This window comes from Dipteris shenzhenensis, chromosome 5, assembly GCF_047967505.1.
Source record: "Dipteris shenzhenensis isolate YYH24624 ecotype China chromosome 5, Dip_SZ_1.0, whole genome shotgun sequence".
Lineage (NCBI taxonomy): Eukaryota > Viridiplantae > Streptophyta > Polypodiopsida > Gleicheniales > Dipteridaceae > Dipteris > Dipteris shenzhenensis.
In genome coordinates this window covers 5,162,683-5,177,727 of record NC_141600.1, presented here as the reverse complement: position 1 = coordinate 5,177,727, position 15,045 = coordinate 5,162,683, and the positions used below count along the sequence as shown (strand labels likewise).

At 39.8% G+C, this 15,045-nt stretch overlaps 1 protein-coding gene across 1 annotated transcript in view; it reads left to right on the top strand.

Annotated features, from left to right (window-relative positions):
- Positions 1 to 11,831, top strand: part of RAP (RAP domain-containing protein) — a 41,296-nt gene extending 29,465 nt beyond the window's left edge. The window contains exon 3 of the mRNA XM_087375219.1: positions 11,663 to 11,831. Within this exon, the coding sequence (XP_087231345.1) occupies positions 11,663 to 11,731 (69 nt within the window). The 3' untranslated portion in view covers positions 11,732 to 11,831. The remainder of the gene's footprint in view (positions 1 to 11,662) is intronic.
- Positions 11,832 to 15,045: the final 3,214 nt, after the last annotated feature.

The following is a 15,045-nucleotide window of genomic DNA, read 5'->3' as shown; positions in this document are numbered from 1 at the left end:
TCTTGGGACGGATGGTCAGACGGAGAGAGTCAACCAAACTTTAGAGGATATGCTGAGAGCATATGTGTCATTGAGGCAACATACGTGGAACAAGTGGTTGCCATTGTTGGAGTTTGCCTACAATGATAGAAAACATTCCTCTACCGGGTTCAGTCCGTTTGAGCTGAACTGTGGTTATAGACCAGCCAATCCAATTATAGTTGGAGTACCTCAGAAAGTGCCTAGTGCCGCGAACTTTGTAGTTCAGATGCGGGAGATGCTAGCACTTGCGAGAGCTAATATCCGCCAGGCTATGGATAGAGCCAAGGTGTATGCGGATGAAAACCGGTCTATAAGAGTATTTAAGAAAGGAGAAAAAGTTTTTCTCAAAGTTCCTTCGCACTGGAAGTCGTTGACTTCAGGAGAGTGTGCTAAGTTATCACCTCGATACTGTGGGCCGTGGTTTATTCTAAAGAGAATAGGCAGTGTAGCCTATAAATTAGAATTGCCACAGGGGTGTAAGGTGCACCCGGTTTTTCATGTTTCGCTCTTAAAGAAATTTTTGCATACAGGTGACTCACTAATCGAAGGTGTGGTTTTGTTTCAGGAGATAGAGGATATTGCAAGGCGCAAGCCAACAAGAATCCCGGACCGAGGAACAATGCAAATACGAAATCGGAAGATACCCACGGTGTTGGTTGCATGGCATGGTCAGCCTCTATCTGAAGCTACTTGGGAATCCATATACCAGTTACGGAGAGTGTTCCCAGATTTCATCATCGAGGACGCTGATGCTTGAAGAGGAAAGGAATGTTATGCTCTAGCCGAGACAGCATGACCTCGGAAAGATCGGTGGGCATTTTCTCTTAGAGGACCAACTTTTGTAATAGTTAATGTGCGTAAATGAAATGGTCAAGAGAAGTAACTGCCAAGGTCCTAGGTGAGGGTGAAATGGCATTGACTAGGTAGTTCTGAGTGCTAAGGCCTAGATGCACCTAAATGTGCAATAATGCCAAGGGGCAAGTGGTTTTAAATGTGCCCAAGAGAGGGGTAAAAAGGTGCACCAAGTGGAGAGGCTAAAATGATGACATTTGGCAAGGAGAACTATCTAGGGAAACGAGGGTCTCGTAGATAGGCATGAGGAAGAAAAAGGATTATGAATTAGAATATCTGGGATCTACGAGAGTAGGCTGGGAGGAAAAAATGAAATGCCATCGCTCGTGATCTGTGTCAACGCAGGAAGAGAGTTTCTTTTAGTAGAGATAGAGTCTTTGTCATTCCAAGCTTTCCAAGAATGCAAATGTTGCAATGCATGCAGAATTTGAATGCCGATTGGCCCTCCATAAGGGGAAGAGCGCGCTCGTGAGAGTACTTGTTTCTCTTTTGACTTACATGCAAGGTGGGAGAGAGAAGGCGGATGAATGCAATGTGGTAGAGAGAATGCTATGAATGGTTCTTATCACATGTGGTTAATCCGACATTTTACTGATATTATAGCTCTGCTCCATGATTTATCTAAGAAAAATATTGTTTTAGATGGGGAGAATGTCAAAGAGTAGCCTTTAACACTCTTAAGGAGAAATTAACCATTGAACCCATTCTTGTCATTCTTGATTTGTATAAACTATTTGATGTAGATTGCCATTGAAACCAATCTATAGACCTCGGGAACTCTCGCTTCCATAAAATCGCAGCTCTAGAAGCAATCATAGCAGGCTGAAATCGTAGTAAGTTGGCTTCCAACTGGCCGGATAACAGTTTCCAGCAGCAGGGTCTAGGGCCTCTTGGATCAATTCGCAGTAGTCCTAGAGCTCTCGGGAAGGTTGGAAAACCCTAATTGCAGCAGAGGCTAGAATCATCCGTACAATCATCTGAGAAGGCATGGAAGAACAATAGAAGGAATTTGCTGTAAAAGAAGAGTGTTGGGAGGGAGAGAAACTTAGTTAGGGTAAGTAGTGTGGTTTGACATGGTATACTATCCATGTGGCTTCCTTGCATGCAGTAGACTATGTAGGAAGGGCATACAACAAACCCCTTCATTCTCATGCTCTCCGGGGGTTTATGAGTGTCAACCTCCATGGTTTCACGGAGGACATGCGATAGGAGCCAGAAATAAGGGCTGTCCCCTCTCCCCCCCCCAAGGTCTTTATTGCAATATAAAATAACTTTGTGCAACTCGCTTTGAGAAGAGCATGAAGCTGAGTAAAACCTTGAAAATGTATCTAGGAGCTCTTAGGCTCCTTCTTTTGTAGACTTGGCCTAGCTAAAAGCTAGACTTGCTTTTCTAAAGCTAAACTGCGCTTTTCTTGCTTTTGCTTGGTTTGGGGCAGCTTTTGTGTCCTTTTTTTAGAACCCCGTGGGGTCTTCTTTTATGGCGCCATCTCCCGAAAAAAAGCAAAGTTTAGCGAAATGCATGCATTCCTAGGTCTTGGGGCAATCCTAGTCCCTTGTGGGTGTCCCCACAGTTCTCTTTTACCAATGCAAAGCAAAAGTAAAACAATAAAACTCATTCTTAGTTAACCAAGTCAACATTCTTTGACCGAAGTCAATTCTAATGAAGATTTTACTTTATTTCTTGAGAGAAGTACCAAATGATGAAATCCCTTCGGCTTCTGATCAATTGCCCTCAACTGAAGACCTTCTTGATACAATTGCAAAAATTGAGGATATTCTTAAAAGAACTCCTCATCTACCCACTTGGCATCAAGTGCCGAATAGTTCTTAAACTTGAAAAGATGCCTCTGGGCTCCTTTTTTTTGTGTGATATATAATTTGTTCTAGTTGAAGATCTCCTCCATCTCTTCCACCTCTGGTGGCTCTTCTTCGACTAGTTCTGTGGACTTTGATCCTTGGTACTTCTTGAGAAGACTCACATGAAAAGCATTGTGAATCTTCCAAGTCTCAAGTAACTCTAGTCGATATTCGGCTTTATTTATGGGCTCACCAATATGGAAGGGTCCATAATATCTAGGAGACAGCTTTGGGTATACTTTTTCTTTCCCCTTCATCTTCTGGACACGTGCTTTTTCTAACTTAAGTAACACCCAGTCTTCTTCTTGAAGATTCATCCCTCTTCTGTGCTTTTCCGCAGCCTTATTTTGCTTTTGATAGATCTTTCCGCTATCCGATCTTGGGAAAAGGCTGTGTCCAAGTCTCGAACATACGGTTCAGCTATAAATGTCTCGTCTTTTGTTCTAAGGATAGTTGGAAAATTCACCTTTTCATAAATGACTTTAAATGGGGCTTTTCTTGTGGAGTTGTGAATAGTATTATTGTATGCGAATTCCACAAGAGGAAGATACTTTTCCATTGGATCTTCTAGTGGACATCATCTTAGGAATGCCATGGAGACATCAATACAATCCTAAGATAGACTACGATTCACATCAGATGTGGATTGAGAAGGACAGACAAGAAATATGTCTAAAAAGTTCAATGAAACCTGAGATCAGTCCTTTACTCAACCACACACAAGCCAAAAGAGCAATTAGAAAACGTGAGAAGACATATCTGATTTTGGTGAATACGGTAACGGCTACTTATCCAAACACTAAGCCTACGTACCAAAAGTTTCTTTCTCAATTTTTTGATTGTTTCTTAAAAGATTTACTGCCTGGACTACCATGTTCTCGACCTGAAGATCATAGGATAGAAATCCTATCGGGCAATACTCCATCTTATAGAGTCAATCAGCTAGAACAAAAGAAAATTCAAAAGCAAGTGGAGGAACTGATAGAGAGAGGATTGATTAGACCCAACAGTTCTCCTTATGGAGCACCTGTCTTATTAGTCAAAAAGAAAAATGGAAACTACCGAATGTGCATAGACTATCGTGCACTGAACAAAATCACAGTGAAGAACAAATATCCAATCCCTAGGATTGATGATCTTTTGGACAAATTGAAAGGGGCCAAGGTCTTCAGTAAGATAGATCTCAAATCCGGCTATCATCAAGTTCGTATGGTAGAAGAGGATATATACAAGACTGCCTTTAGAACTCAAACGGGACATTATGAGTTCCTAGTTATGTCTTTTGGGCTAACTAACGCTCCAGCTACTTTTAGTAGAATGATGAACCCTTTTAGTAGAATGATGAACCGAATCCTTCTTAAACACCAAGATTGTGTGGTAGTATTTTTTGATGATATTCTGGTGTTTAGCAAAGATGTTGAGGAGCATAAAGAACATCTGAAGCTAGTTTTTTCGCTCTTGAAAGAAAATCAATTGTACATAAATCCTGAAAAGAGCAGTTTCTTTCAAGATCAAATAGAGTATTTGGGCCACATTGTATCCGTCGATGGGATTCGAGTAGATTCAAAGAAGATTGTGAGTGCATAATCACATGGCCTAAACCCCGAGATATACATGAATTAAGATCAATCTTGGGATTGTGTAGCTTTTACAGAAAGTTTGTCAAGAATTTTGCATACATTGCACATCCATTGATAGACCTTCTTAGAAAAGCTAAGTATTTCTTATGGACTGAGCGTCAAGATAAATTTTTTACAGCTTTGAAGGAAGCTCTCACACAAGCTCCCGTGTTGCAACTACCCGATTTCTCTAGACCATTCTTTGTAGTTGTAACCAATGCTAGTGGATATGGAATTGGAGCCGTACTTATGCAAGATGGACATCCAATAGCATATGAGAGCCGAAAAATAAAACCAGCAGAATGCAATTATAGTACATATGATAAAGAATTAACCGCTGTTGTGCATGCTTTACGAATGTGGAAACATTATTTGATGGAAGCTGAGTTTCTTATCAAAACTGATCAGCAAAGTATCAAGCATTTGTTGACTCAGTCACTAATATCCGATAGGCATATCAAGTGGGCATCATTTATACAGAGTTTTCAGCCCATGATTTAGTATCAACCTGGAAAGGAAAATGTAGTTGCTGATGCTCTTAGCAGAAAGCCAAGTATTAATCACATCACTACTGTAGAGACCCATCCTTTTGAAGATATGAAGAATTCTTATCAAGGGGATCTAGACTTTTTTGATATATGGAACAAATTAGAGAATAACAATTGGAATCCTATGTTGGACTATTCATGCAATGATGGATATCTCTTTTATCAAAAGAAATTATGCATCACTCGACCCTTTAGACAAATTGTAATGGAGGAAATGCACCAACCACCATATATGGGACATAAGGGAGTGACTGCTACTTTACAAGTGATAGCAAGAGAATTTCATTGACCTACTATAAGAAAAGATGTGGCTAAGTTTGTAGCCGAATGCATCACTTGTCAGAAGATGAAGAGTTACAAAGGCAAGACCCCAGGATTGCTTATGCCTTTGCCTATTCCTACGCAACCTTGGAAACAAATATCTATGGATTTCATAATAGGTTTTTCTACTGCAGCGAACCAAAATGATATGATTTGGACGATAGTAGATCGCTTTAGTAAGCAAGCTTATTTCATCCCATGCAAGAAGTACATATAAGGTGGCCAGTAAATATAGAACTTCTTAATCACATGCATGTGACTTGCATAAAGAAAATTTGGTTGGCACATACATTATAAGTACATATATGCCTACTTTAACAGCTCAGCAAGCTGCACATTTATTCATCAAGCATATCTTTGTTCATCATGGCTTGCCAAAGACTATAGTGTCTGATTGAGATAGATTCGAAGTTTTGTTTTGGACTGCATTATTTCATAATCTAGGCACTAAGTTATACTTCTCATCAGCTTTTCATTCAGAATCGAATGGATAAAGTGAGGTTATAAACAGTACTATTCTGGATATGATAAAAGCTTATGCGGGAAGTCAACCAAAGACTTGGGACAAATACATTCATCTCTTATAGTTTGCTTATAATAATACTCCTTATTTTGCAACTGGAAGAGCACCCTTTGAGATTATCTATGGGAAGGTTTTACCTATTCTTATCACACGATTGACCCATAGAGTGGAAGCAGCAGATGCATTTACCCATGACTATCAAAATATTCTTAAAGAGGTTCGAGAAGCCATTGCAATCGCTCAGGAGAAGTACACAAAACAAGCTAATAAGAAACGAAAAAACATGCTTTTTAAAGAAGGCGATTATGTACTTCTTGGGATTGAGAAAAGAAGATTGAAGAGCGTTGAGAAATCGCCAGTAATCAAGATGTCACCACGTTTTTATGGACCATTCAAGGTGATCCAGAAAATCAATGATCTAGCTTATAGGCTTGAATTACCTGATAATTGAAAAATACATAATGCTTTCCATATCAGCCTCTTAAAGCCCATCAAAGGACCTTTACCTATTCATCCTGTCTATGAAGAGGCTCCATTGATTGTTAATGAAGAAGAAATTCTTCTATATTAAATATTTGCTTAAATTTAAGAATCATCCAAGAGATGATGCTCAGTGAATGCCTGAGCGGTTCTTTCGAACTTTTTCAAACCTCATTAGTTGCTATAATCAAACACGCAACTGAGGTCAGTTGCAATCCAAGCAAGAGGGATGTTACGGAAATTATATTTTTTGATATATCTTGCTTTGGATATTATTACTTTAGTCTAGTGTGACTATGGCAAAGTACTCCATAGGAGCGCACCGGACGCGGCGGGGTAACTAGTGGATACTTTGTGTGGTTAGTTGGGGCGCCTGACTAGCTTGTGTTTTGCCATGCTAGATGGTCGGTATTGTGGGTGATTCCATGTTAATACTGATGTCACTAGTGTTATTGGTGTTGTTGTACTTTGAGCGCGGTTATGTTGGGATTGGTTGATTCGGTGATTTGTTCAATCGATTGTTAATAACTAATGTAATTGGCGGCTTGAGTACAGGTGATGGAACTCATAGCGAGGGTACCGATCAAGGTGTCGCACAGTGCATTATATATGGCCATGGGCCAATTTTGTATTTGTTTTATTATTGCAAGTTGAGCAATATATTTTGTTGAGGACATAATTCATTTTGGGACCTAAGATGGCTATGTAAAGCAAATCCCTCATTTTTGGATGAGAGGGATAATTTTGGCTCTTTGGTGCTTTTATGAAATATCATAAATACTCTAAATGAGGAAGCGTGAGCCACTCATCTAGGGGGAGAGATTGTACTCATTCTGCTGTCGCTTTCATGGTGTGATTGTGTTTCTTCTTCTCCAATTGATTATGTGGTGAATTTGTGTGTTGAAGAGATTACCTTTTGGTTTTAGAATCGGCTTGGTTGTTAACTTTTCTTTGAGAGTCTTGAGAGCTGTCCTTTGCCGTTCTCCCCATACATATTTTTTGGCAAATCACGTAACGGGGCTGCTATATCAACAAAGTGTTTGATGAAGTGTCTATAATTAGAGCAAAGCCCAAGAAAGCTATGTACTTCATGCACCGAGGTAAGCTTTGGCCATTCCTGTATAGCTCTTATCTTAGCAAGATTCATATGAATCCCTTCTTTAGAGATAAGGCGCTCGAGATAGCAAATCTCTTCAAGAAAAATCTCACTTTTCTTGGCATTTTGAAATTCGTAGAACACAGTGGCAAAGTGCTCCTTATGTTCTTCCATCTTTGAAAAGACCAATATGTCATCAAAGAAGGTACCTATGAAATACATGTAAGGTTTGAAAATCCTGTCCATCATGCGATCGATGCATTGGTTAACCCGAAGGGCATCACCAAGAACTCATACAATCTGAAAGTAGTCCGAAAAGCTATCTTATGAACACTTGAGGATGGATCCTTATCTGATGGTACTCGCTTTTCAAATCAATGCGACTAAAGAACCTAGTCTCTTTTAGTCTATCCAATATCGATAGTCTATGCGAGGGATCAGAAACCTATTCTTCACCATCATTTTATTGAGGGCTCTATAATGCACACATACGATATGAGCCATCTTTCTTTTGATCTAAGAGCACGGGTGAATAGAAGGGTGAGGAACTCGGTCTGATGAGTCCTTTAGAAAGTAGATCTTGTACCTATGCCATGATTTCTTTGATTTGGGCTGCGCTCACGCGATAAGGTGGCCGATTTGGAGGCTTACTTCTTGGAAGGAGTTCTCTGACATGATCTTGCGGCCGCTCAGGAGGAAGCTCTCCAGGAAGAGAATCTAGGAAATAGTCTTTGAAAGAATCAAGAAACTAAAATTTTTCTTTTTCAATAGAATTCACATTCACTTGAGTTTCACCCTCTTTCTCACTTACGAAAACAAAGTACACAGAAATGGCTGATTTTATTGATATAGCAATAGAGATATTAGACAACTGGGATTGTCTCGGCGCTTCCTTTGCACAAAATCTTGTGCTCCTTGTTTCTGTGCATGAAACTGAGAGTTCTTGTGTTGATGTCACCACAGCATACCCACAAATGACATCATGATGTTTGAGGGGTGAAACATAGAACTCCTCATGGTCCACATAGTCTTGGATATGAATTCTGAATTTTCCAATCAATGGAGTAACTTTAACGGGTTTTCCTTCAAAACATGTTCCATATCTAGAGCCGCGGTCCCAACTCTTTAGTCTTAATTCCTAGTCTCAAAGCTAGATCTTCTGAGATGAAATTGTTTGTAGCTCTTGGATTGAATAGGATCAAAGCATTATGGTCTCTTACTTTATCCCCTGAGAGACAAAGTTCTTGAGCTTCTAGGTCAGTGTCTCTTCCCAACATATCAGGGACGACTCCTACCAAAGGCTTTGATTGTTCTTTTGGTGTTTTCTGCTGCCTCAAAACTGTAGGCTTTTCGGGGCACTGGGTAGCCAAATGCCCTTCTTTTCCACAATGGAAAAACTTTCCCTCCTTTTGGAAGGCCTCTGGTTGCTTTGGTGAAAGTTTGACTTTTCTTTGTAGGGCTTCAATGGATTCCTTGGCTTTTGAAACTGGAGCTGCCTTTGTCCTTGAATTGTCGGGGTCATGTTCCTTTTGAAGGTATCTCCATCTTTTCCTTTTGAGGCAGCGATCGTCAGTAGCTAATCTTTCTTCGTTTTTGGATTTGCTGAAATGTTATACGGCTGACCAGAATGATGGGTGGGAAAGATATCTTCTGTTGGAGGAGTTTGCATGCAACAATGCCATATACAGCTTCACTGAAAATACACCTTTCAAAGTAATCTATAGTAACATAATGCACCCACCCATCCGAAAGACAAAAGATGAATTCTTTGTGCTGATCAATATGTCCAAGATATGAAAACAGTATGATCCAAAACAGTCCATAATACGTAGTGGGCAGCTTCGGATATACATATTCCTTACCCCTGATCTTAACCTTTTCAAACTTGAGGAGTAGCGAATCACCAATCTGAAGGTCTAGCTGCCTCCAATGTTTATCTACAGCTTTCTTTTGTTTCTCTTGAGATTTTGCAATTGCTGTCCCAACTGGGGAGATCAATGAGGTAGCTTACAGGCTGGATTTACCCGAGCATTGGAAGATTCATAATGCATTCCATGTGACTCGTGAGTCTTCTAGAAAATTACAAAGAGCCTAGGCCAACTGAACTGATTTTATAAGAGCCACTAGAGGTGGATTGAGTTAGAGGAGATCCTTCAACCAGAGTAGATTGCCTATCACACGAAAAGAGAGGCCCCAAAGGCAGAGTTTTTCACAGGTCCCTTGGTAACTTTAAGACTCAAAGCGAAGTGGGTAGATGAAGATTATTTCTCAGAATTGGAGACAACTGAATAGAAGCAAGGGATGTCACAAAGTCATATTTATCCCTAGAAATGAAGAGAATATTTTATTTTGACTTTGGTCAAAGAGAATTGACTTTGGTAAAAGTGAGTTTCAGCCTTCCCAACTCCAGTTGAATGTGCATGGCAGGAGATTGATGGCAGATCTTCGTGGTGGTTTGCAACATCTACTCCCATACTCACTAATAGTTGAAGTGCTTGTGGTGGCGCGGATCTCAACATGTTTCATGCACACATGATGCACATTGAGAATCGAGATCCATTATCATAATGTTAGAGAGAGGTTACATATAGGAGAGATCAGTTCTTCAACACATCAAAACATTGCAATCTCTCCACCAAGGCCCTCTCTCGAGTTTGAAGCTTTCCGCAAGGCTTTGGACGGACTTACATTTAGTGATTGAGATCACTCCTTGTACACCAAGATATTGGGGGGTGTTGGAAATATTGTAATATATAAGGCAGTGGCCAATATATTAGCTAGTTAGTTAGGGTATTTTTTTCTTCTAAGGTTACCCCTCCTAACCACAGTTAGTAGTTGAGTGAGTTTTAACTCACCCTAGGCTTTACCTAGGGTTTTAGGGTCTTATCTTCTTGATAGCGCACTTGTATCTCATGCTTGCAACTTCTCTTCAACGTAGCTCCACGTTTTTGTGCTCTCTTTATACCTCACACTTATTGGGAAGACTTCATGGATAAAATATTCCTGTCGAAATTGGAAGGGGAGATTGGCCACCTCGACTACCAAGGAATAACAGGCCTCTTGGTTGGTATCAAGCCTCCAACAACCGTTGATAATCCAAGGTGTGGTACAATACAATAAGGTCCCTTCAAACCCAGTATACTTCCAAGTGTGGACTATCAGGCAGGCAAATTGCTGACAACCCACCTTGCCAACTGCTTGAGAACTGCTAACTCCTTGCTTGAACTATGATGTGTCCAGCTGCATAACACTCTATAATAGCTAGACTAGCCAGTCACACATTCTAATAAACTGGTCATTAACTAGCTCACAGAGTTCTTACTACAACAAGAACCAGTTGACCCACTTATTAGCTAGTTTATGTCAGGTGGAAGACTTAACGCTACTAGGTTGACTTTATTGATTGCTCGTCTGACTGCTTTTCGGTAGTCTGCACCTGCTAGAATGCAGGAAAGGATGGCAATGGATAAGTTCAATGTTAGTGCCTTAAATGAGCATGAATCTGTGGATATCTGGTCTATAATCAAGCTCACGATTAAAGCTTACTATAGTGATGCTCTTCCATAAAAGTCTACTCAAGATTGCAAGCGGAATCATATCCAAGGGAACACTTTGTAAGGGCATTGTGAAACGTGCCATTCCATAATGCTCTCTTGGTGTTCACCATTTAGATAGTTTTCTATATCCTCTTATGTCAAACATTGCAGTTTCTGCTGCATTTCTATGGAATATCACAGTTCAAATTTTAGTATTACAATGTTTATAATTTATAAAATGGATTGACATCTGTAAAAGTCTTAGTTCTTCATTGAAACTTCAGAGCTGTAAACATGAAAATTTCCTATATCTGTATGTCTCTGTCATGTGATGATCTAGATGATGACATGCCTCGACATGGTGTTCCCCTTCTGGGTAGCCTTTCCCCTTCAACATTCCTATTCCGTGGCAACCATCAGCCCTGGTAACCATGATTTGGAGAAGGCTTACAGTGTTTTTGTTCTTCTGTTAACTTCTTCCGTACATGGTTTCCTGATAGAATATACCTTGATGATGGTTAGTACATCTAAGTGAGCACGGTTCATTGCAGATCAGCTGTAATGTATGTCCGGTATGGTATCTAGTCTGTTAGTTACTTCATCCTGTACTTGCTCGTATATGTGCAGTTTGCAATGTGTGTTTTTGCATTTACAAGGGTTTGTTAACACTTATGCGGATTAAAACTGCTATGTTGGCCTCTGCAGGGTTTAGGATCCCAAAATTTATCTTTTTTAACTTGCCTGTGAGTTATGAGCTATTTTAATTTCTTTTGAGAAGAATTTGGATAACTGGGTTGTTGTTCTGACAGTGGGAAGAACTGGATGGAGAGGAAGAACGGATGCAGTACTTAAAGAGGCTCTTGAAGAGAGTTGCTTAAGGACTGTGCAGAATGCCTAGGAGGATTGAGTCAGAATTGGAAAACCAGCAGTGGTCTGGAATGTGATTTCTACTATGTAACTCATATTAGATTCTTGATACACCTGGAACCTCGGAGATCTAAATTGTAACTATATTGTGTGGGCTTCCCCCCCCTTCAACTTGTATACCCTTTCTCGGGGACACCCATGCTTCAATTTTAATGCTTAGCCCTATGAAGCTTGATTTGCATTTAGTTATACATGTCAAAAGTACTCAGTTTCTCTCTCTCTCTAAGTCTTTGGTGTGTATATAAGCATTGGTAGTTGATGATTATGGTGTGTGTGCGCACACACATGAAGATGAGCATTCTTTTAGACATTTTGGGGAACATTTATGTCTTCATGTGTACAATTATAATTTAATGCATAGGCCCATGGAAACTGATAAAATGTGATGTACAACTTGTTATACATGCTATAAACATTAAGTTTTAATCTGTCTGTAGGACGAGGGTATGTATGTGTGCGGCTACTTGATGCATAGGGCAGGCACGCACGCATGCGTGTACATGCACTTGGAGGGTAAGCACGCATGCAAGGAAAATCTGTCGTGCCCTTTTATATTAGGGGATTCTTCTTGAAATTCTTGTATTCTTACACACATGGCAAATACATAAGCATATAAGCCACCATTACAAAGGAGGAAAACACTGCAGGCTATTCAGATCATGTTGTAAGGAATGTAATTGACAACTTACAATTAACTATAAGTTAGAATTTAGGAGAACCTAATTTTATACTACAAGGGTGAACATTGAAACAACTATATCTAGATTCTATAGAGAGGTTCCTAGTATCCCAAATATTAGTGCGGGCCTATATTGTGTGGGCTTTCCCCCCCTTCAACTTGTATACCCTTTCTCGGGGACACCCATGCTTCAATTTTAATGCTTAGCCCTATGAAAGCTTGATTTGCATTTAGTTATACATGTCAAAAGTACTCAGTTTCTCTCTCTCTAAGTCTTTGGTGTGTATATAAGCATTGGTAGTTGATGATTATGGTGTGTGCGCGTGCACACACATGAAGATGAGCATTCTTTTAGACATATTGGGGGACATTTATGTCTTCATGTGTACAATTATAATTTAATGCATAGGCCCATGGAAAATGATAAAATATGATGTACAACTTGTTATACATGCTATAAACATTAAGTTTTAATCTGTCTGTAGGACGAGGGTATGTATGTGTGCGGCTACTTGATGCATAGGGCAGGCATGCACGCATGTGTGTACATGCACTTGGAGGGTCAGCACGCATGCAAGGAAAATCTGTTGTGCCCTTTTATATTAGGGGATTCTTCTTGAAATTCTTGTATTCTTACACATATGGCAAATACATAAGCATATAAGCCACCATTGCAAAGGAGGAAAACATTGCAGGCTATTTAGATCATGTTGTAAGGAATGTACTTGACAACTTACAATTAACTGTAAGTTAGAATTCAGGAGAGCCTAATTTTATACTACAAGGGTGAACATTGAAACAACTATATCTAGATTCTATAGAGAGGTTCCTAGTATCCCAAATATTAGTGCGGGCCTATATTGTGTGGGCTTTCTCCCCCTTCAACTTGTATACCCTTTCTCGGGGACACCCATGCTTCAATTTTAATGCTTAGCCCTATGAAAGCTTGATTTGGATTTAGTTATACATGTCAAAAGAACTCAGTTTCTCTCTCTCTCTCTCAGTCTTTGGTGTGTATATAAGCATTGGTAGTTGATGATTATGGTGTGTGTGCGCACGCACACATGAAGATGAGCATTCTTTTAGACATTTTGGGGAACATTTATGTCTTCATGTGTACAATTATAATTTAATGCATAGGCCCATGGAAACTGATAAAATATGATGTACAACTTGTTATACATGCTGTAAACATTAAGTTGTAATCTGTCTGTAGGACGAGGGTATGTATGTGTGTGGCTACTTGATGCATAGGGTAGGCACGCACGCATGCGTGTACATGCACTTGGAGGGTTAGCATGCATGCAAGGAAAATTTGTTGTGCCCTTTAATATTAGGGGATTCTTCTTGAAATTCTTGTATTCTTACACACATGGCAAATACATAAGCATATAAGCCACCATTGCAAAGGAGGAAAACACTGCAGGCTATTTAGATCATGTTGTAAGGAATGTACTTGACAACTTACAATTAACTATAAGTTAGAATTTAGGAGAACCTAATTTTATACTACAAGGGCGAACATTGAAACAACTATATCTAGATTCTATAGAGAGGTTCCTAGTATCCCAAATATTAGTGCGGGCCTGTGATGTCCTTGATACTCATGATGAATGGGTGCGGACTCACCTCCCATGCTTTTTCCGTTACAAAGTTGGCAGGAACATGTGCCATCCCCCCCCCCGCCCCCCCTCCTTCCCGCCCCCCCCCCTTGGCTCTCCTCCCTCCCCCCCTCAATTTCTTTTGCCATAAGAGGCACATAAAGTATGAGACTCTAAAAGCTCATAAAACTAAGAGACCTAAACACAATCACAATCACAATCACAATCACAAACTCTCAATAAAAAACTCACAAGGGATGTATATGTACTCAATGGAAACATAACCAGCTTGCATTATAGAAGTTTAAATTGCCTTGAGACATGAGGGCTGAGGCTATACAAGTTACCATTGAGTACATGTTACAAGTTTGAATACAATTGAGTGCTGATATTTCACATTTTATATGACTCCAACTCATCACATAAATTGAAAACATGAACATGGATGAGCATGAAAGGATGAGCATCAAGCATATGACTACAGCTTCGAGCATTGGAGAGGCCTTTGGGTGGTAGAGGCGCCATGGAGAGAGATGGGAGAGCTAGAATGGCTAAGAGTGAGCATATTAATAAATGGATAGTATACATGTCTACAAAGATTGGAAGTATTGACTATGCAAGGATAAAATGTTTTTATAACTGATAAGTACAACTTACCAACAACATTGCGCTAACCCTAAAATAATAATAATCTTCAAAGGAATGTTGGAGAGGATCAAAACCTTTTCACAATGCTTGCGAAAATTCGTCTTTGCAAGACTAATCACAATCACAAGAAGCTCTTGACATGCTTTACACTATAGCTATAAGGTTGTTCCTGTCAATGAAATCGACATATTCGTCTGGTATTTCGTTTGCTCAATGGACAATGTTCTCTGTGATAAACTCAATATACAATGTTTCTTGAAGCCCTTGTGCTTTGCCATGTCAATGTACCAGCACTAAGCAGGCACTTGCAAAGCAACTTCTCCAATAATTGATTGAT